This window comes from Pteronotus mesoamericanus, unplaced genomic scaffold (assembly GCF_021234165.1).
Source record: "Pteronotus mesoamericanus isolate MK-2021 breed Mesoamerican mustached bat unplaced genomic scaffold, CSHL_Meso_final contig_98, whole genome shotgun sequence".
NCBI classification, from domain to species: Eukaryota; Metazoa; Chordata; class Mammalia; order Chiroptera; family Mormoopidae; genus Pteronotus; species Pteronotus mesoamericanus.
In genome coordinates this window covers 2,985,261-3,006,942 of record NW_026555295.1, presented here as the reverse complement: position 1 = coordinate 3,006,942, position 21,682 = coordinate 2,985,261, and the positions used below count along the sequence as shown (strand labels likewise).

At 40.1% G+C, this 21,682-nt stretch overlaps 2 protein-coding genes across 2 annotated transcripts in view; one reads left to right on the top strand and one right to left on the bottom strand.

Moving 5' to 3' along the window:
* Nucleotides 1-2,205: 2,205 nt before the first annotated feature.
* FBXO48 (F-box protein 48) lies at nt 2,206-5,334 on the bottom strand. Its single transcript, XM_054586948.1, has 4 exons — nt 5,242-5,334; nt 4,342-4,533; nt 2,973-3,302; nt 2,206-2,491 (listed from the first exon to the last, which is right to left on the bottom strand). Exons 3-4 carry the CDS (start codon nt 3,264-3,266, stop codon nt 2,294-2,296), a joined length of 492 nt encoding a protein of 163 aa, XP_054442923.1. The 5' UTR covers nt 3,267-3,302; nt 4,342-4,533; nt 5,242-5,334; the 3' UTR covers nt 2,206-2,293.
* A 336-nt stretch (nt 5,335-5,670) lies between these two features.
* Nucleotides 5,671-21,682, top strand: part of APLF (aprataxin and PNKP like factor) — a 102,361-nt gene continuing 86,349 nt past the window's right edge. The window contains exon 1 of the mRNA XM_054586868.1: nt 5,671-5,819. Within this exon, the coding sequence (XP_054442843.1) occupies nt 5,724-5,819 (96 nt within the window). The 5' untranslated portion in view covers nt 5,671-5,723. The remainder of the gene's footprint in view (nt 5,820-21,682) is intronic.

The following is a 21,682-nucleotide window of genomic DNA, read 5'->3' as shown; positions in this document are numbered from 1 at the left end:
CTCATGTTTTCAGATGCTAATGGCTCAGTCTGATAAATGTACAGTTTATTCTAAGCCCATACCATGAAATTTATCTTTGAGTTCCAAAACTTTGCTTTTAGTGTAGACTGTGATCATAGCTCATAATTTATACAAAGAATTACTTAATACAATATTACAAAAATCAAACTAAAGACTCAATAATTAAAAGTAATAATACTTTAGGGGTTAAGTGTATTTTCAAGTGTTTATTTAAAAAAATTTAAAAATTTAAAATCCTATTTTTCTCTTACAGCTTTTGAGAACAATTATTCATATATTAGCATTAATATCAAGCACACCATGTACCTTGTGAGCTGTATATTGCATTTCAGTACTTGTCTACTACCAATATAGTAAATTAGTTTTATTACATTATTTTAAGTTTTCTTTTAATTCTAGGTAGAATTAAAATAAATAATACAGAAATAATTTAATAAATCTTTATGGAATACCTACTATGTTCCAAGCTTTGAGAACACAAAAATAAATAAATGGTCCTTGCCATTAAGAGGCTCACAGTCTAAAAGAGGAGACAAATAAAACAAACAATTTAACGTAGTACGACAACTTTGAGAATGGGATGTACAAAGAACTACAGGGAACCTTGCGAGGGTCACTTAATCTAAAATGGTTTAAGTTAGGGATGGTTTCCAGATCAAGATGATAAGTTTTACAAAAAGACTGCCAAGAAAAGAATTAATGGTGGGTAACAGGAAGAACATTCCTAAGGACAGTGTTGCCAAGTAGTCTTAAGAGATAGGACCACCTGATCTTTAAGGCCCCTTCCAATACTAAGAAGACAGTAAGAGACAATCAGTCATCACCTGCTTGATCCAACAAAGGGAATTTGTAGAGAAAGGAGTATCTTCCTACTTGTTAAATACTGGTTTCCTGGATTCTAATTTTCATGCTATAGAGCACAATTTTAGAAGAAAATCCCTTACTAACTAAAATGTTTTGTAGACACCTTCTATGGTTCTGGCCACAAATTCAGAATGAACAATCTGATATAGTGAACTACTTTTAAGAAAAAGAAAACAAAAGTTATATGAAAACTTTCTGGAAAGCTATAAACTTTAACGAAGTCCAGTACTTAACGTTCTCTAAAACAATACTTTTCTTTCTTTTAAATGTGGAGAGCCCTGGCTGTAGTTCAGCAGTTTGGGTCTCAGCCTACGAACCAAAGGGTCACCGGTTTGATTCCCAGTCAGGGCACATTCCGGGGGTGCGGGCCAGGTCTCCAGTAGGGGGCATGCAACAGGCAACCACACATTCATGTTCCTCTCCTCTTTCTCCCTTCCTTCTGCTCTCTAAAAATAAATAAATAAAATCTTTAAATGTAGAGAAACAAAAAGGAGCTAATTCCTTTGTCTTGGTTATCTATGAGTAGTACACTAGATGGTGACATAGGCTATAAGGAGAGTTTTGCTAAAGGGAAGGGAAGGGGAAAGTCAAGGAACATATAGCAAGGACTCATGGACAAAACCAAAGGGGAAGAGCTGAGGAAGGGAAGGTGGGAGGTGGCAAGGGAAAGAGGTGGGGGGGAAGGCAGAGACAAATGTATTTAAAAAGTAAATAAATTAATTTAAAAAAAAAAAAAGAAAAAAGAAAAATAGTTTGGCAGTTCTGTTGTAGGTAAGTATTCTAAAAATTTTCCATAAATTTTCAGTCCCTGAGAGCAATTCCAGGTCAGTAGGAAAGTAATGGGAACCTTACTTAATCTCACAAGTTTTAGCCCTATGGCCCGATTAATTTAAAATTAAACCACAAATTTAGCACATTTTAAAATGGTTTCATTGTTTGACAATTCAATCTGATTTCACTGAAATAGAAATTTAAAGTTTCATTTAAACATATGATTATTAGTTTCATTTAGGTCATCTTCCCATGAGCCTAGTTATGCCTATTACTTAATGAATTGCTAAGACAGTTTCTTCAAATGGTTTCCGGAATTTTTGAATTACTGTTAAGCTGAAATACCACACTCTCTTATCATTAAAGTGCCACAATACACTAATGCTAATACATGGAACAATACATTTTGGAATCACTTCACTGGTATATTATTTCTTATATAAAAAAAATTCATGATTTTTTTCCTCTTACAGTAAAACCAGAAAAATATTTTTTACTGAAGTGCCAAGTAAAAACAAAGCTTTACTTTTATAATATTTTCTACTTAGTTTTCTTTTGCATGTTAAGTATTTAAAAAGGTGAACAAAAAAATGAATGGATAAAATACATGGTTTGCCACCTAGGAGTCTTATTAGTTTTAAACTCTCAAAGCTATGAGATCTCTGTCATTTTTGCATCTTTTTAGTTCTGCTTCTAGAATTTCGCCCCATGTTTCTGCATCCATTGGGTACATGATTTTTTCTGGTAGGCCAACAGGAGAACATATGTTGCTGTATCTGCCGCTTAGCCATTCAAGTTTCACTTTACTCTTCTGGTAATTCCTCAGTAGTATATCCTAAAAGAGGTAAACCATCATCATTAAACAATGTAATATGTTGTTGATGAGTGAGTTTGTTTGAAGCCTGAGAGAAGCTAATTGACAGGGCTGAAAAGAAGATTAAGTATTTACATTGATATACACATATACTAATAAATTTGTGCGTGCGTAGATATACATGTATATGTGTATATCTACAGAGTAAGCCACAGAGTTTGCTTGGGGTTTCGGATAATGTGAAGTGAAAAGAAGTAGCCACTTTCCTTCTGGTCAACAGGAAAATGCCCAAATTTAAGATTTAAAAAATGTTAAAGGATGGATGGGGGATACTGTGGTTTGCAGAAAAAGAACAATAATTCAACTTTAAATTCAAAGGCCAACACATTCTGAATGTCATTCTGTATATGAAATCCTACCTCCTTCAAGCAGAAGGTAGAGTGGAGTTCAAACCCACCACCAAATTATTAAGAACACTGCAGACCACAAAAATTAAACTTACCCTCCAGGAATAACCATTTTTTAGATCATCATCTATTTCTTTTTTGCACACAGCTCTTACAGCCAAGCAATGAGGTTTCCATAAGGAGTCATTGGTTCTTATTTTGTAATTCCAGCTCCTGCATGTCATTGAAGCCCTGCATAAACTCTGAATGTCCAGCCAACTGAAAATACGTAAAGTAATTTCTAGAGGCAGACATTCAAAAATGTTATTTTGACTCTCTTCAGCATCCACAGAGCTCAATTCTATGTCAGAAACTCTTAAGTTATTGTTCTTCTTGGAGTTATTCTGCATAGCTTGATGTTTTAGTTAAGTATCCTCATGTGTAACCTAAAAGGCAGAGTTTAAAGTTAGTCTCTTCAGATCAGACTATGGATCCTACTTTGAACCAGATACTTTCTGGGAATGATTTTGAAAACTTTACCTTTCCTGACTTGAGCTTCCCATTCTGTAAAATGGGGCCAAAAAAGATCCTCTCATATATATATGTTCTTGCTAAGATGAATGTGTAAATCACCTAGCCTCACTTCTGAAGTGCACATTGGAAGCACTCAACAAATGTTACTTCTCTTCTTTTCAATATTTTTAGTAAATGGGTTTGTTACTAAACATTTGTCTTTCTGCTTGCCCCCTAGGAACATTTTCTAAAAAGAGAAGTGATTCTTCACAGACAATAATTTACTGAGTTTAGTAGAAATGACTATTGGGAGAATACATTCCATTCTAAGTATTTATTGAAAATTTGTATGATTCAATTATACTAAGCTCCTGAATACTAATTATCTGTGCGAACTGATGCCTTGTCATTAAGTTCTTCATCTATGATTTGTGACTTATTCATAAACCTGATGGACATTTTGTAGGTTATATAAGAATTGTTTATCTATTTGCACATAAAGGGTAGGTGCTCACATTTGACACAAGTACTATCTAAAATGGACAAGAGGTTGGGGTCAGAGTTATGACGACACAAAGTCTCAAATATTCAATTTGGTTATAAGATTAGTGTTTTAGAAATGGCCTCTTGAAGCTACCCTACAGTTAATTATGAACAAAGTATAATAGTCACTGAGGCTATCAAACAACAGTGACTAAGCACTAGAAACAATGTTTATTATTCAGCTAGGTATAAAATGTGACTAAAGACTTAAAGTCCAGTTTCAGCTAATTTACCTAAAATGCATGGTGTAGACTTCCAAAATCAGCTGAGCTATTTTTGCTTATTAAGACAGCTTATACTCACTTAAAATCAGTTTATTCCATTTTGCACTTCCTTTTATAATACGGAGTGGTGGTGTTAAAGGAGGGGTTTGAGATACAGCTATATACTTAGCTCATGACAATTCCCCTTTCTAGATGAGTTACTCACCTACATGTTTCTGGACTTGCTAAGACCACAGTTGCTTCTATTCATATGATTGTTTATGATCCAAATTCACGATAGTGGTTAGAATTGTAATGCCTGTGTTGCTTCCATTCATACGACTGTTTATGATCCAAATGAACTATGGAGGTTAGAATTTTAATGCCTGTGTTCAAGAGAGGTCTTCCTCTTGAGGATCTGGGGAAGAAAACAAAGTGGTAAAAACAGGTTCATGAGTCAACCACAAGTTTTTACCACGCCTCTTCCCCTCAATACGCAAAGTCGAACTACTATATTCTTGAAAAGAATCTTATAGTAGGAGAACGTTACTGTTTGTCACTACTTCCAGGATCTCACTGGAATAAAATGCTTCTTCTCGTTAGTTACTCTACAAGAAGCACTATTTTGAATTTAACAGGGTGCCTCGGTCAGGTTCTTAAAATCCCACTAGGCATCTTTATTCTAAGTCCAGGTTTGCCTGGATGCCTGGAAAACTATCCCTTTTCTGCCTCTTCTTCACGAACCAAACTTTGCTGAAGTTCCTCTTTAGCTGGAGAAAGGCTTACTCCTTCCAGGTGTCACACGGAGGAAGGGATCCGGGGACAGCGCAGCCGTAGCCTCGGGAGCCTCCCGGCTATCAGGGAGCCTTCACCCAGTTCAGACCCCGCAAGTCGGAAGGAATGACTCCCGCGTATCATCTGAGCCACCCTCCTTGCGTGCCCCGCGCAGACTGCAGCTGCCAGAGTTCGAAGAACACGGAGCACTGACAAATGTACAAAATAACAACTCTGAGCATGGCTGTCAATTCAGCTCCGCCCCGCTGAGCCAAGGCTGTGCTGGCGCCGGAGCCCAACCCCCGAGACTGCTGGCCGGACCTTGGCGGAAAGAAAGAGGAGGCCTTCTTACCTGATGGAACGTGCGCGTGTGTCCGCCCGTGATTTAAATCCTGGGAACTCTGAAGCCATCCCCCCAGCTCTTCTGATTACACCCACTCAGCCCGCTTTGCCCAACCCAGATTTCGCGCAGGCGTAGAGAAGAGCGGGCATTGCCTTTTGGGATTGGTAGTTTTACCAGGGTGTCTCAGCTGGACAGAGGAGGAGAAGGAAGGCACCACGGACTACAAGGTCCGGTGTTCTCCACAGCAGGGGGCCCTGAGGAGGGGTGGGGGAGGGCTTACCCGGGGCTTTCAAACAATAGCTGGAGTGGCTGTGAGAGGGGATCCCCCAGTGCCATTGGTCTGAGTGGAGGGGCGGGGCAGGGGAACGCATTGCTCAACTCCCGCTGCGGGAGGGTTTGGCTCACCCGCGCGGTCTTCAGCTCCCCGCCCCTGGAAGGCGGGAACAGCTGTGGGGACCGTCTGCTTGCGGAGGGGCCTAATCCTCGCCTCCATGTCCGGGGTCTTTGAGCTGCAGCCGCAGGATGGCGGCCCCCGGGTCGCCCTGGCGCCCGGGGAGACGGTGATCGGCCGAGGGCCGCTGCTGGGAGTAAGTGTGGCGGAGGGCTCGGCCGACCCGGAGAGCCGTGCAACGAACGCCCTTGCTTGCTTCTCAGGCCTTTTTCCTCGTCCTGAACCTATTCCCTACCACGCCAGCCACGCCTGCCTGCATTTTAGAAGTTTGGGGGCAGCACATTTTTCACTCAGCTTTAATCAACTCACAAACGTTTCCCTTATGTTGCCTTTTAAAAGCACTAGATTGTGTTATAATCATTATAATCTCATCCAGGGGTCGCCGAACTATGGCCCTGGGTCCAAATCCAACCTGTTTTGGTATGGGTCCTTAAGTTTTAAGATGTAAAATGTAAACAGACAAATAACCTCTTAGTCTTTCAGGAGAATAATTGCTACAAGGGTTGTGGATATTGGCTCTTGACCTGAGGAGCCACAATATTTACAGTAGTATCTGGTCCTTTATAGAAAAAGTTTGCCAATCCCTGATTTTATCTTTCCTAGGATATTTCTTTTAAGCTTCTGGCCTCTTGTGGGACTGAATAGCCTTAGTTTAATTGTAATAGTCTTTTTCAGTAACACCAGTAACTAACCCTTATATAGTGTGTAGTGTTCCAGGCCTTGATCTAAGGTGTACCAAGTTTTTCAATCCTTTTTACACCATGTGAGTTAGGTCCTCCTAGTATCCCCGTTGTTCAAATGAGAAAATTGAGCTGTAGATCGGTTATTTAAAGGGCACAACGTTAAGGTTTTGGATACACAGTGTCACTGAACTATATAATGTCCACCCTCTTTGGGATGTTTAGGAGTTAGAAAATCGGTCTGTTGCATTCTGGAATTTTGTAGCTCTCTAAATATGTACTGTATATTTTCTTAACATTCAACTCTTCGTTTTTAGTGCCCACTTTGTGCAACACATTTTATAGACCCTAGAACTGTGGGGCATAAAAATATGACTGTGGAGACAAACCTATGTCAGTGAGCTAATACCAGGGAGTAATGATTGTGGACTATTATCCGGGTTAACCTCCAGCGTCTAAATGGAACCATTGGTATTAGCTTAGAACACTTCTCCAAACAGGAAATGGAGTGGTAATTCGAAGTCATGATAAGGAAATCAGTCCCAAAGTGGCGTGTGCTTATCTGTGTGTGCATATATGTACATGTAGTAAGGTTCATTAAGGTTTTAATTTGCCTGTTTATTTTTTACTGGGCAGGTGATTAAATATTTAAATAACACTGTTACTTTCCTCTACAATTTATTAAAGTATACACACATTTGAAGGAACTGCCTGCGAGGTTTGTCCTCCACCTCCCCTTTTCCCTTCTCTTCCTTCTTCCCTGTATCTATCTCTCCTATCCTTTTCCCTCTATCTCTATTTCTTTATATCTAAGTTATAAACTTAGAATATTATGTGCTTCATTTACAAATCTTTTGACTGGTGACTAATGAATTTTGATTTGCTTAACATTGTATCACCAACACAGAGTATTGTGGTTCTGGTTAAAAAGCGGATGAATTTTAGGCCTACGTTTTATAGACATGCCCACAGGTTGCAGACTCTTTCATTTTTAGTAGCTTGATCTTTTGTGTTACGAGTTTGTTATTGCGAGATGAGCCTATTTGACTTCTGTTTTTGAAAATGATGAGTAGAAAGTTAGCCAGTTACCTGGTCTGGATTTTTGTTTTCATTTTCAAATAATCATTCAGTAATGGGATACTATTGACAGGTTTGGTAGGTATTAGAAGTGGTTTTGAATGATATCCTAAATGGATTGAGAGAAAAATTTGAAGAATAAACAAATCATCTGGTGGTTTTTAAGATTTTGGATTTGACAGATGCATGTATTTCTTCTCTATGGTAGTTAAAACTCAACACGAGGGTTGCTTTTTCAAACAGTTACAGGCTTTTTTTTTTTTTCCCTTGTTTGCTTGTTTTTTGGTAGTATAAGAGAGCAAAGACTTAGTTCTAAGTGGAAAAACTCAGGAAATTCTTTGTAAATTCATAAATATATGAAGCGTTTTTCTTTGGAGACAAATTTTTATAAAACTTTATGGCTCCGCAAGCATAAAGTTTATCATTTTAAAGTGTAGAAACAGTCTTGATGGTAGAACAGTTTCACAACAAGAATGTCCCTGTCTTTACAGTAGCAGGAAAACACATGTACAGAAGAGCAGAATGAAGGGTTAATTGTCTATCCGCTTCGGGTGTGAGTCATCAGTGAACCCAAGGTCTTTGTTTACTTTACTAGGATGTAATTATGTTTCATGGTCTGTACAAATTAAGAGGTTTTACAGCAGGATGAATCTGTAGGTAATTACCCAGGGTGAAAACAGCCTATCCCAAAGCCAAGGCTGAGGAAAACAGCGAATCCTCAACATTATGGTGATGACAAAATTATAAGAATATACAACAGATTAGTGGTAGCAGGAGTTAAAGAAGTGGGGAGGGCAGCAGGAGAGAAAGGGGTGTGGCTATCACAGCATCAGGAGGGATTTTTGTGTTGATGGAAATATTTGTATCAACGTTAATAGTATCAGTATGTGATTTTGATAGTATACTGTAGTTTTGCAAGATATTACTCCAAGGGGAAACTGGGTAAATGGTATGAGTTCTTTCAGTATTATATATTTCAACTACTTGGAATCTACAGCTACTTAAATAAAAAACATTAAGAAAAGGTTTTACAGTAAATCTCAAGCAGCAGAGTACCTATAGGTCAAACTATTTGCTTTATGATTTTTCTTTAATGAAAGATGATTAGTTATTACACTCTTATATGAAAACTACTGTTTTTTATTTCAAATTTTTCTTATTCTGTTTTGATGGCAGTGATTATGTCATTCCTTTATGATCTCTTTTCCTCCAAGGAAATAAGACAGCATCAGGTACCTATCTAGTGAGACATCCTAAAGTAATTGAATCTACTACTGTAATTAGAAGAGTCCCCTGGTTGGGCATGGGAGCAGTGGCCTTTAGTCATGGACTCTTCCCATGGCATCAGTTCACCACTTGTAATAATGCTGTAAGCGTTAATAAAGTTTACCCAAAGTAACTGCTCCTTGTTCTGGCAACTCTGTACGGTCCCTGCTTGTTGCAGAATCTCGCTCTCTGTCCTGGAATGCTAGTCCTACCTGGTCTAGCCAGGTTTATCCCTAGGGATGTGCCAAGCACTCCTAGCTGCTGGATTTTGCCCCTCCCTCACTTAATTATTGAGCCTAGTCTGGCACATACAGGTTTTCAACACATGTTCTCTTCCTTACTTGTCTGTGTCTCAACCGCTCGCTCTTCCAATCCTCACAGAGTTTATTTGTAACTTAGGTGTAAAAAGGATATTGAGTTTGGAAGTGAATTTTAACAAAGAAGCAGTGCTACCAATTATTAAAGCTTAAGGAGCAACATTCATGATGGATCAAATGTTAACATTTTTCCTATTTTGTTGACTAATATTTTATTAAATTCAGAAAATAGTTGATGAATATATACTATGGTCATATGGGAGGAATGAAAGAGAAGTAAACCCTTGCTCTCAAGAAACTTAAAATTTAATAGGTATGAGAAACATAGAAGCAAGTAACTAAATGAGGTACAGCATCAAATGAGACTGGAGCCAGGCAGGCAACTTGAGTGTGTGAATTGGGAGGAAGATAAACAGCATAGGGACAATGATAAATGATAGCAGTGTCATAAATTGGCTCAATATGTCACTGACATATTGAGCTGACTGTGAAGTGTTAGAATTTTGGTAGGTGGAGAGTGGGTTGTAGGGAGGGAAGGCCCCTTCAGACTAAATGAGTGTATGCTTTCAGCCTCTAAGGTTTGAAAGTGGAGGCATATTGGATAATTGGTAAGTGCTGACTATGCCGTTTAACTTTTACAGACATTACTTTTACAGTATTTATTAGTTTTCTTTTTTTAAAAAAATAGGCTTCATTTTGTTTAGCAGTTTTGTTACAGCGGAATTGAGTGGAAAGTACGGAGCGTTCCTGTCTACCCGCTGCCCCCACACAGGGGTAGCCCCGCACTACCAACACCCCACACTGCAGTGGTAGGTCTTAGGAACTTGTACTGACGTGTCATTATCGCCCAAAGTCCAAAGTTTACTCTAGAGTTCACTCTTGGTGTACATTCTATGGGTTTTGACTAGTGTGTAATGGCCTACATCCACCGTTGTGATACCATGCAGAATATTTTCACCATCCTGAAAATTTTCTGTGCTCTGTCTATTCATCCTTTCTTTCCCTCCCAGCCCCTGACAACTGCCGAATATTTTACTGTCTCCAGAATATTATACAGTTGGAATCATAAAGTATGCACATGTAGATTTTCAGATTGGCTTCTTTTACTTAGTAATATGTACTTAAGCTTCCATGCCTTGTCATTGATGAATACTATTCCATTGTCTGGATGTTTTACAGTTTATACATTTACCTACTGAAGGACAACTTGGTTACTTCCAAGTGTGGCAGTTATGGCTAAAGCTATTATAAACATCTATGTGCAGGATTTTGTGTGGATTAAGTTTTCAGTTCATTTGGGAAAATACAGAGTAGAATTGATGGACTATATAGTAAGAATGTATTTAGTTTTGTGAGAAACTGCCAACTGCCTTCTAAACTGGCTGTGCCATTTTGCATTTCTATCAGCAATGAACGAGAGTTCCTGTTGCAAATCTTCATCAGAATTTGGTATTGTCAGTGTTTTGAATTCAGGCCATTCTAATCAGTGTATAGTGAGTTACTTTTCATATGTATATAAAATCATCTGCCATGTATTACTGTTCAACCTTAATATACCATCTTGTCACTTGCCTCCATACTTCTATACTAGCTGCTTTCTCTGGTAATTTGATTCTGTAGGTAGTATCTGGAGACGTCTGTTTTAAGGAAATCTTTGAAGATGATTCTGTTGTGAAATCAGAGTTGAAACCCCCTCCTGGACACACCATGAAGATTGCTTGGCCCAAATAGGTCTTTAAGAAATGTCCACTTGGCCCTGGCTGGTGTGGCTCAGTGGACAGAGTGCTGGCCTGTGAACCAAAGGGTTGACAGTTCGATTCCCAGTCAGGGCACATGCCTGGGTTGCTGGCTGAGTCTCTGTGTGAGAGGCAGCCACACATTGTTTCTCTCCCTCTTTTTCTCCCTCCATTCCCCTCTCTACAAATAAATAAGTGAAATTTAAAAAAAGAAAAAAAGAAATTTTGCTGAACTGAACTAAATAACTAATGATTAAGAAACTTTAATTCACCAGAGTCCCAAGTGGGGATTTAAACCCAGTTTTGTCTTCATAAGCTTTGCATATTTTCTTATGCACTGTGTCGCCTCTCATAATATATTAATGATGAAGATGATATAACATTTGTATAGCATTCACTCTGCAAGGTGCACAAGTCAAACAGGTTGAGTGAGTTGAAATTTCAATGGCAGCAAGTCAGCACAGTTCCATCATATTGGCTAACAATTCAGCAACCTTGAATTAGGAGTTCAGAAAATACTGGATTTTACTTTTAAAAATCTAAATGCTCCAAAATTTATCAGTATTGTAGATTAAATGGGTGTTTGTGAGATTGCCTGATAACCTTACTGTTTACACTGTTATTATGGAAGGGTATATTCACAAATTTCAAAAACCACTTTGCATCCAGTATATTAATAACCTTTTTTTTTTCAGACAATGATAATAAAGTTTATTTTTATATCTAAACTAATTTTTTTTAATTTATTTTTTTTAATTTATTTACTTTTTAAATACATTTGTCTCTGCCTCCCCCCCACCTCTTTCCCTTGCCCCCTCCCACCTCCCATCCCTCAGCTCTTCCCCTTTGGTTTTGTCCATGAGTCCTTGCTATATGTTCCTTGACTTTCCCCTTCCCTTCCCTTTCCCTGCCCCCCCTTCCCTCTTGTCTCTGTTGATTTCTTTTCCTTTCAGTGTTGCTGGTCTTATTTTCCTTGCATCTTTGCATTGTTGGTTAGGTTCCGCTTATAGGTGAGATCATATGGTATTTGTCTTTCGCCCCCCTGGCTTATTTCGCTTAGCATGATGCTCTCCAGTTCCATCCATGCTGTCGCAAAGTTTAGAACTTCTTTTTTTCTTTCTGCTGCGTAGTATTCCATTGTGTATATGTACCATAATTTTTTGATCCAATCATCTACTAATGGGCACTTAGGTTGCTTCCAAGACTTGGCTATTGTAAATAGTGCTGCAATGAACATTGGGGTGCATAGGTTCTTTTGTATTGGCGTTTTGGTGTTCTCAGGGTATAGTCCCAGCAGTGGAATCGCTGGATCAAAAGGCAGTTCCATTTTCAGCTTTCTGAGGAAATTCCACACTGCTTTCCATAGTGGCTGCACCAGTCTGCATTCCCACCAACAGTGGACTAGGGTTCCCTTTTCTCCACAGCCTCGCCAGCACCTGTTGTTTGTGGATCTGTTTATGATGGCCATTCTGACCGGTGTGAGGTGGTACCTCATGGTGGTTTTGATCTGCATTTCTCTGATAGCTAGTGATGCTGAGCATCCTTTCAAATGCCTCTGGGCCCTCTGTATCTCCTCCTTAGAAAAGCGTCTGCCCAGGTCTTTTGCCCATTTTTTGATTGGATCGTTTGTCTTCTTGGAGTAGAGTCGAGTGAGTTCTTTATATATCTTGGAGATCAAACCTCTATCTGATGTATCATTAGCAAATATATTTTCCCATACGGTTGGCTCCCTTTTCATTTTGCTGATGTTTTCTTTTGCCGTGCAGAAGCTTCTTATTTTTAAGAGGTCCCACTTGTTTATTCTTTCCTTTATGTCCCTTGCTTTAGGAGATATATCAGTGAAAAAATTGCTGTGTGGGATATCTGAGAGTTTCCTGCCAATGTTCTCCTCGAGGACTTTGATGGTGTTGCGACTTCTATTTAAGTCTTTTATCCATCTTGAGTTTATTTTTGTGTATGGTGTCAGCTGATGATCCAATTTCAATTTTTGGCATGTAGCCGTCCAGCTCTCCCAACACCATTTGTTGAAGAGGCTGTTATTGCTCCATTTTATGCCTCTGCCCCCTTTGTCAAATATTAGATGTCCATAGAGACCTGGGCTTGTTTCTGGGCTTTCTATTCTGTTCCACTGGTCTATGGGTCTGTTCTTGTGCCAGTACCAGATTGTTTTGAGTATGGTGGCTTTGTAGTAGAGTTTGATGTCCGGTATTGTGATCCCTCCTACTTTGTGTTTCTTTCTCAAAATTGCTATGGCTATTCGGGGTCGTTTATGGTTCCATATAAATTTTTGAAATGTCTGTTCTATTTCTGTGAAATACGTCATTGGTATCTTAATAGGGATTGCGTTGAATCTATAAATTGCTTTGGGTAGTATGGACATTTTGAGGATATTAATTCTTCCAATCCATGAGCACGGCATATGCTTCCATTTATTTGTGTCTTCCTTAATTTCTTTTTTCAATGTTGTATAGTTTTCTGCATACAGGTCTTTTGTGTCTTTGGTTAAATTTATCCCTAGGTACTTTATCTTTTTTCGTGCTATATCGAATGGTATATTTTTTCTGATTTCTTCTTCTTCTATTGCATTGCTGGTGTACAAAAAATGCCTTTGATTTCTGAATGTTGACTTTGTATCCTGCTGTTTTGCCAAATTCACTTATTAGGTTGAGGATTTTTTGGTAGAGTCTACAGGGTTCTCTATGTACACTATCATGTCATCTGCAAACAATGATAGTTTTACTTCCTCCTTTCCTATTTGGATGCCTTTTATCTCTTTCTCTTGTCTGACCGCTATGGCTCGGACTTCCAATACGATGTTGAAAAGAAGTGGTGAGAGCGGACATCCTTGTCGCGTTCCCGATCTTAGTGGGAAAGCTTTCAGTTTTTGCCCGTTGAGTATGATATTAGCTGTAGGTTTTTCATATATGGCCTTTATTACGTTGAGGAATGCCCCATTCATTCCCATTTTGCTGAGTGTTTTGATCATAAATGGGTGCTGTACCTTGTCAAATGCTTTTTCTGCATCTATTGAGATGATCATGTGGTTTTTGTCTTTTCTTTTATTTCTGTGGTGTATCACGTTTACTGATTTGCGTATATTGAACCATCCCTGCATCCCTGGGATGAATCCCACTTGATCGTGGTGGATAATCTTTTGAATGTATTGCTGGATGCGGTTTGCCACTATTTTGTTGAGGATTTTAGCATCTATGTTCATCAGCGAAATTGGCCTGTAGTTTTCTTTCTTTGTAGGGTCTTTATCTGGTTTTGGGATCAGGGTGATGCTGGCCTCATAGAAGGAGTCTGGGAGTTTTCCCTCCTCTTGGATTTTTTGGAATAGTCTGAGAAGGACAGGGGTTAGCTCTTCCTTAAATGTTTTGTAAAACTCTCCTGGGAAACCGTCCGGCCCTGGGCTTTTGTGTGCCGGGAGTTTCTTGATTACTGCTTCAATTTCCCCAGCTGTTATCGGTCTGTTCAAGCTTTCTGTTTCTTCCTCCTTCAGTGTTGGAAGATTATGCTTTTCTAAAAATTTGTCCATTTCATCAAGATTTTCAAATTTCTTGGCATATAATTGTTCATAATAGTTTCTGATGATCACTTGTATTTCTGTGGTATCAGTTGTTATTTCTCCTCTTTCTTTTCTGATATTATTAATTTGGGTCCTCTCCCTTTTTTTCTTGATGAGTCTGCTTAAAGGCTTGTCAATTTTATTAATCTTTTCAAAAAACCAGCTTCTGGATTGGTCGATCCTTTGAATTGTTCTTTTTGTCTCTATGCCATTCAGTTCTGCTCTAATCTTGACTATTTCCTTCCTTCTACTTGCTCTGGGATTTATTTGTTGTTGTTTCTCCAATTCTTGAAGTTGTAGTGTTAGGTCTTTTATTTGAATTGTTCCTATCTTTTTTAGATAAGCCTGTATTGCTATGAACTTCCCTCTCAGGACTGCCTTTGCTGTGTCCCATAGGTTTTGGACAGTTGTCTGTTCATTTTCATTTGTTTCCAGAAATTTTTTGATTTCTTCTCTTATCTCATTATTGACCGATTCATTGTTTAATAGTGTACTGTTCAGTCTCCATGAGTTTGCAAGTTTTTGAAGTTTCTCTTTGAGGTTGATTTCGAGTTTCAAGGCCTTGTGGTCTGAGAAAAAGTTTGGTATTATTTCAATTTTCCTGAATTTACTGAGGCTTGCTTTGTGTCCTATCATGTGGTCTATCTTTGAAAAACTGCCATGAGCATTTGAAAAGAATGTGTATTTTTCTTCTTTGGGATGTAAAGTTCTATATATGTCAGTTAAGTCTCTTTGATTCAGTGTGTCATTCAGCGCCACGATATGTTTATTAATGTTTTGTTTGGAAGATCTGTCCATTTTTGACAGTGGGGTGTTGAAATCCCCTACTATCAGTGTGTTGCTGTCTATATCTTTTTTGAAGTCATCCAACAATTTCCTTATAAACTTGGGGGCTCCTATATTGGGAGCATATAAGTTTACAATGTTGATGTCTTCTTGATAGATTCTTCCTTTAAGTATAATAAAGTGCCCCTCTGGGTCTCTCTTTAGGGCCTTTGCTTTGAAATCTACTTTGTCTGATACAAGTATGGCAACGCCAGCCTTTTTCTCATGTCCATTTGCTTGGAATATTATTTTCCATCCCTTTACTTTCAATCTGTGTAGGTCTTTTGCTCTGAGATGGGTCTCTTGTAGGCAGCATATGTGTGGGTCATGTTTTCTTATCCATTCAGCTACCCTGTGTCTTTTGATTGGGGCATTGAGTCCATTCACATTGAGAGATATTACTGATAGAAACTTACTCATCTTTTCTCTTTGTACTTGTGTTCCTCTCTGTCTCATTCTTTTCCTTCATCTGCTTAAACCAGTCGCCTTAGCATATCTTGGAGTGCTGGTTTGGTAGAGATGTATTCTTTTAGCTTTCTTTTGTCTGGGAAATTCCGTATTTCTCCTTCTATTTTAATGGAGAGCCTAGCTGGGTAGAGCAGCCTTGGCTGTAGGCCCTTGCTTTTCATGGCTTGGAATATTTGTTGCCATTCCCTTCTGGCTTGGAGTGTTTCTGTTGAGAAGTCAGCTCCTAGGCGTATCGGGGCCCCCTTGTATGTTACTTTCTCCTTCTCCCTTGCTGCCTTGAGGATTCTCTCTTTGTCTTTGACATTTGCCATTTTAATGATGATGTGTCTTGGAGTGGACCTCCTTGGGTCCCTCTTGAGTGGGGTCCTCTGTGCCTCCTGGATCCATGAGAGCCTTTCTCTCCTCAAATTAGGGAAATTTTCCATCATTACTTTTTCGAGGAGGTTCTCTATTCCTTGCTCCTCTTCTTCTCCTTCTGGTATCCCTATTATACAGATATTATTGCGTTTCAGGTTGTCCTGCATTTCCCTAAATGCCTCTTCATTCTTTTTGAGCCGTTTTTCCATTTCTTGTTCTTTCTGGGAGCTTTTTTCTACCTTGTCCTCCATCTCACTTATTCGATCCTTGGCTTCATCCAGCCTGCTTTGGATTCCTTCTACTGTGTTCTTCAATTCAGAAATGGTATTCTTCATATCCTCTTGTGTCTTCTTGATAGTTTCTATGTCCTTTCCAGGCGGATATAGTTTGCTGTAAGATCCTGATAGTTTCTCTGCAGTTTCTCATAGTTCTCTTTGAGCTGGCTGAGCTCAGTGAGCTTCCTTAGAACCATTGTTTTGAATTCAATGTCTGATAGTTCCCTTGCCTCTATTTCATTGAGCTCTCTCTGTGGGGAGTCCCCTTTTCCACTCATTTGAGGGGAACTTCTTTTTCTTCCCATTTTTGTGAGAGTCTGTTAAGTATTTTTGTCCTTTACTTTTCTTTCTGGGCTTGCCTCTGATGATGTCAGTTGTTGACCCTATAGGGCCTTGGGTTGTTTGTTTGAGCCTTTCAGGTGTCTAATGCCTGTGTCTGACTCCTGCTTGGAGCAGCTCTGTGACCCCTTCGGTCAGGGCTGGGCTATTTTTTGGGATCTCTCTGCGCTCTCACGCAGGCTCCTTGAGCGCGTTCCCAGCGCAGCAGGGTCCCCCACCTGCCTGGGCTCGCATGTGCTTGCCCCAGACCAGGGGGCTTATTCGCGACCTCCTGTACTCATCTGGCCTCCCTGGCATGCGAGCTTCACGGCACTGGTCAGTTTAGGGTCTTCTATTGTGTGTTTTCCCCGCTTTTGGCTCTTTGGGTGAGTTTCTTGCCCTCGCCAAATGGGGACTACAGAAATGGGAGGAAATCAGCTCTAGGACTCTCCGGTTAATCCTGTTTCTGGTCTCTCCTCCAGGGACTCTGAGCAGCTCTACTTATTTTGTGGGCCGCTCCGCAATCGCGGCGGGTAGGTCACTTTATGCCTGCCCTTGCCCCTCTGTGCAATCCCTCGCAGGCCGTATGGGTGCCAGTCTGTGTGAGGCCCTGCCGGCAGGTGCAAGCGTTCGCCAGCCCGCGTGGGTCACACACACGCTCGCCAACCCTCGCCAGTCACTCGGCGCAAGTGTGCGCGCCTGCTCTGGGTGTTTTGGGGGTGTCTATGTTTGTTTTTCAGCTTTTGGCTCTTTGGGGTTGTGGCCTCTTCCCACGCAATGGAGACTACGGCAAGGAGAAGGAGTCGGGACTCCCCGGTTCCTCCTCCCGTTCTTTCCCCAATGCCTCCGTTTCCAGTCTCCCCTCAGGGGCCTCTGGGCAGTTCTGTGACCCCTTCGGCCGAGGATCCAACCCCTGTGCGGACTGCGTTTCAATCGCGGGCAGTCTGGTTCATGCGCACCCCGCTTCTGCCTCTTTGGGGTCGCGCCTTTCCAGCCCACAATGGAGACTACCGAACGGGGAGGGAGTCGGGACTCCCTGGTTCCTCTTCCCGTTCTTTCCCCAACGCCTCTGTCTCCAATCTCTCCTCAAGGCTCTCCCAGCCAGTCTGCACTCAGCCCCGTAGCTCACAGGCGTACAAGCTATGTGCGGAGCGCACAAAAGGCAGGTTAATTGATTCCCTTATGCCTGAGCGAGATGGTAGCTGCAGAGTGGGAAGTGTGTTATCACCCGGGCTCCACCGGCCGCCGTGTCAGTTCTCTTCACAAAGTTTTCCTCACCAGTCTTTTCCCAGGCACCAGCCCACCCTGCTGCTGCCTCTACCCAGCGATCAAGGAGGGTGGCTGCCGCTGCAACTTTTGCATTTGCCCTTTAAATGTCTTTTTGCATCCCCAGCCACCTGTTTCTGGCAGAGAGCCCCCCTAAGCTTTTTGGGGTTGCGTTTTGTCTGTATTTTCTCGGCTTTAGCTGCTGTAGTTTAGGGGTTCCTGTTTATGATTCAGACCCCGTTTTTCTCAGGGGGACGCTAACTGGCCGTTTCAATGTCCCTCTGGTGCCAGTGCCCGTGCGCACCCAGCCCACCCTCTCGAGCCTCCACCGCACTTTTCACCCGTTGGGATGTGTGAGAGTAGAATCCACTGTCCGCAGCACCAAGGCTCCTCTCCCACTATCGCTCCACTGCTTTCCAGGTGATTACTCCATTATTTAGTTGCAATTCCAGTTTGGTTTTGGGAGGAGGTCAGCGTGACTCCCTTTCACTCCTCCGCCATCTTTCCAATCTGTCTTAATAACCTTTTAAAGTGAGCTCATCTGTAAGTTGGAGTTTGCCTAGAGAGCCTCTGGCAAAAAATCAAGTGCGTGTTATCAGTCTTGTCCTTTCTTAGTATCAGAAATTGGACTTTGGTAAATTCCAAGTGTAGTAATAAACATTTTGTATCAATTCACTTTTGCTCTGTTGAGTAAGGTCTGTTTGCCTAATGCTATAGCAGAGTCTCGGTGTTGATGATTGAGATTTTGGAGTGTATTCTGAACTTGATACTGAGAAGCACTCTAGCTAAGAAAATTTTATGGTTTGTTGACTGGTTTATAGTAACCAGTCTCTATCCAATTTAGGTCTTAATTTTAGATTGTATTTACTTTATACATACACATTTAGTGTGAGGAAAGAATTTTATGTAAATTATACCTAAAATAGATCTCTTGCTTCTTTAGGTTTGTGCATTTTCTCATAATACAAACTCAGATTCCATACCAGATGATTTTCTGTTTTTCTCAACCATGAAAGTTTGAGTTTATTTACTTTTTATTTGTTATAGATAAAGCAAACTAGATAATCCTGTGGGAAAGCACTGTAAATTGTAAAGTATTGTACAAGAAAATTTTTATTATCTTCGTCCTTGGTGTATTATGTGGTTTGTACTGGAAAAAAAAAACCTTACCTCTCTTTCGTTCTTACATTTATAGGAAGCAGGCTAAATGGGAACACTGAATTCATGAGTTCTACCTGTTTATGATATTTAGAAATTTCTCTAGGAAAACATCTGAAGCAAAATTAATTGGTGTTGATTTTTCAGCAATTATATATAGGCAAAAATGAAATGAAAGGTACCGTTTTATTCTATTTATTTCAGGATCCAGTAGCTTTTCTGCTTTTACTCTATTCAGGTTTATTTTTTGTTTTTAGGATTTTGGAAATAATAAACAAATACGTTAGAGACCTTGATTCGAAACATCTAAGCATTTCTGCTGGTTGCATATCTTACTTCTGGCACAAACTTTATGTCTTAAAAATTGAGAAGGATTTGTACACACATCATAATGCATGCAACATTCAATTCAAAACCAGAAAATCAAAGGGAACCACACTGTATCAATACAAAAAAATGATATAAAAATAGAGAGTCCTGTCCCCTTCAAGAAACAATGTGAAGAACTCAAGTAGAAAGGTATTTTTTTATACTACCTGAAGAAAAACTGCTATCATTTTACCTGCTGCTAATAGAGGATAGAAGTGATTTCAGCATTATCCTTCAGCCTGTGTATTCTTCAGGGTTTCTTTTCTGAGCTTCTGTGACAGGATATGCAATTCTTTTAATATTAAAGAAAGTTCTTGGTCTTGGGTGCTCAATTTAGTTAGCTTTTCCAGTTTTTAATTTTCCTCCTCTACCTGGCTAAGCATAAATTAATTTGTTATTACATGTCCAGTATCGTATAGTAGTTGTTAGAGTAATGCATATTAATCATGATTGCTCTTGGGTGCAAGTAACAGAAAAGGGCAAATAGCAGCTTAATCGAACAGATTTTCTTCTGTAATAGAGAACCTCCGAAGCAGTCAGGCGGGGCTGGTGCAGCCCCCCCAGGAATGGGCTTTTCTCTGCTCCTCTGTCGTCAGCCTTTGCATGTGGCTTTTCATGTCTGTAGTCATTAGACGGCTGCTGTACCTTGAGGTGCGACATTTAAGCAGGAGGAAAGAAAGGCAGAGGGCAAAAGGTGCATGCCAGCTGGGCCAGGTCCTTTTTATCAGGAAGACAATCTTTCTAGAAGCTCTACTCTGTGTTAAGATAGAGATTTTGTGGTTTTGTTCAGGTATGATGAGGCCAACTGATCAGGAGATGATTGCCATTGAAAAGATAATTTATTACTCACAGTTCCCACACCAAAGGAGGGCACACCGCACAGGGCCGCACTGGACAACCCTGAGGTCCGTGGGAGGCGGGAGGCGGGAGGCGGAGAGAGCTGGGGGGCGCTGCTGGGAAAGCCTTTATTGTGGTGTTCTTGGGAATGAATGGGCACTGCTGAGGAGCAGGTTTAGGATGTACTAGTTTGAATAATTTTGTTAAGCTCTGGTTGTCTGACGCCTGGCCTGGGAATGATTAGGGCAGTGAAAGAGCCAGGTAAAGCTTGGGTCTGGGGGAATGGTTTTGGATTGGCTATTTTGCATATAAAATGTGCACTTGCAGATGAGCCATTCATTTACTATTTGTAAGAATCTGATAACCCTGAGAGGGGTAGTCCTTTCGTAGTCAGTAATGCCCCAGATACCAAAGCAGCAAGCAGATACAGAAACTAGAAAATGTGGTTAATACACAGTTTCTCTTATATCCTTTGCTAGAATTGTGTCACTTGGCCATCCATTGCTACCAGGAATTCTGGGCATTTGGTGTTTTTTTAACTGGGCACATTTTTATCTGAATAAATTGGAGCGCTATTAGTACTGAGGAAGAAATGAGTAGATCTTGATTAAGCAACTAGACGCATTTGGTACGTAGCGTCTAAAAAGTATAGGTGTCGTTTAAATCACGAGTTGCAAGTTCAGATGGCACCAGAGGCCAGGTTTGCAATAAACAGAGAAGTGGGCTCAGGGGAGCATTATAGGGAGTGCTGGCGGGATGGAGGCTGCATATGCTCTTCAGAGTTAAAACTAAAGCACAACAACAACAAAACTGTGAGTGATTTGTGGCCTATTGGCTGTCAGTTGTGTTGCCTAGTCTAAATCAAGGAAATCTTAAGAAAATTACATGTAACTAAATAGAAACACACTTATTAATTTTACTGATATTTAGCAATCATATATACTACATTATCTTATTAACTTTATGGTAGCTCTTAAGTACCTACATTTTTTGAAATTTTAGTTACTTTTTTCCTGAACTTTTCATTTTGAAACATTTCAGACCTGCAGAAAAGTGGAATGAATAGTACAACAAATACATGTATATCTTAACTTAGGTTAACTAATGGCTAACAGATTGAATTATTTACTTTCTCTGTCTCTCACTTCCTCTTGAACCCCTTTGAAAATATACCGCATGTATTACATCACTCTGTCCCTAAGAATGTCAACACATATTATGTAAGAGCAAAGATATTTCTACATAAGTAGTAAACAAATACACACTCACACTTGAGAAATTTGTAACTATTAATTTTAATATTCCATATTCAGTTTTACCCAACTTTCCCAATATCCCTGTTAGCATTTAAAAAAAATTAGGATGTAACCAAATATTCTCTTCCTTAACCTAGACCTGTCGGTGTTTCATTGCACTGGTGCTTTAGGAGTCCAGGCCAGTTTCACAGACTTCACACAAGTTTGATTTGTCTGATTGTTTTCC

Excerpts from the sequence above, each read along its gene's own strand:
- FBXO48 (XM_054586948.1), bottom strand. The coding sequence starts at position 3,266 with ATGCAGAATAACTCCAAGAAGAACAATAACTTAAGAGTTTCTGACATA. Across the intron at positions 2,492-2,972 it reads AAAATGGTTATTCCTGGAGG|GATATACTACTGAGGAATTA; the intron begins GTAAGTTTAATT and ends TACCTCTTTTAG.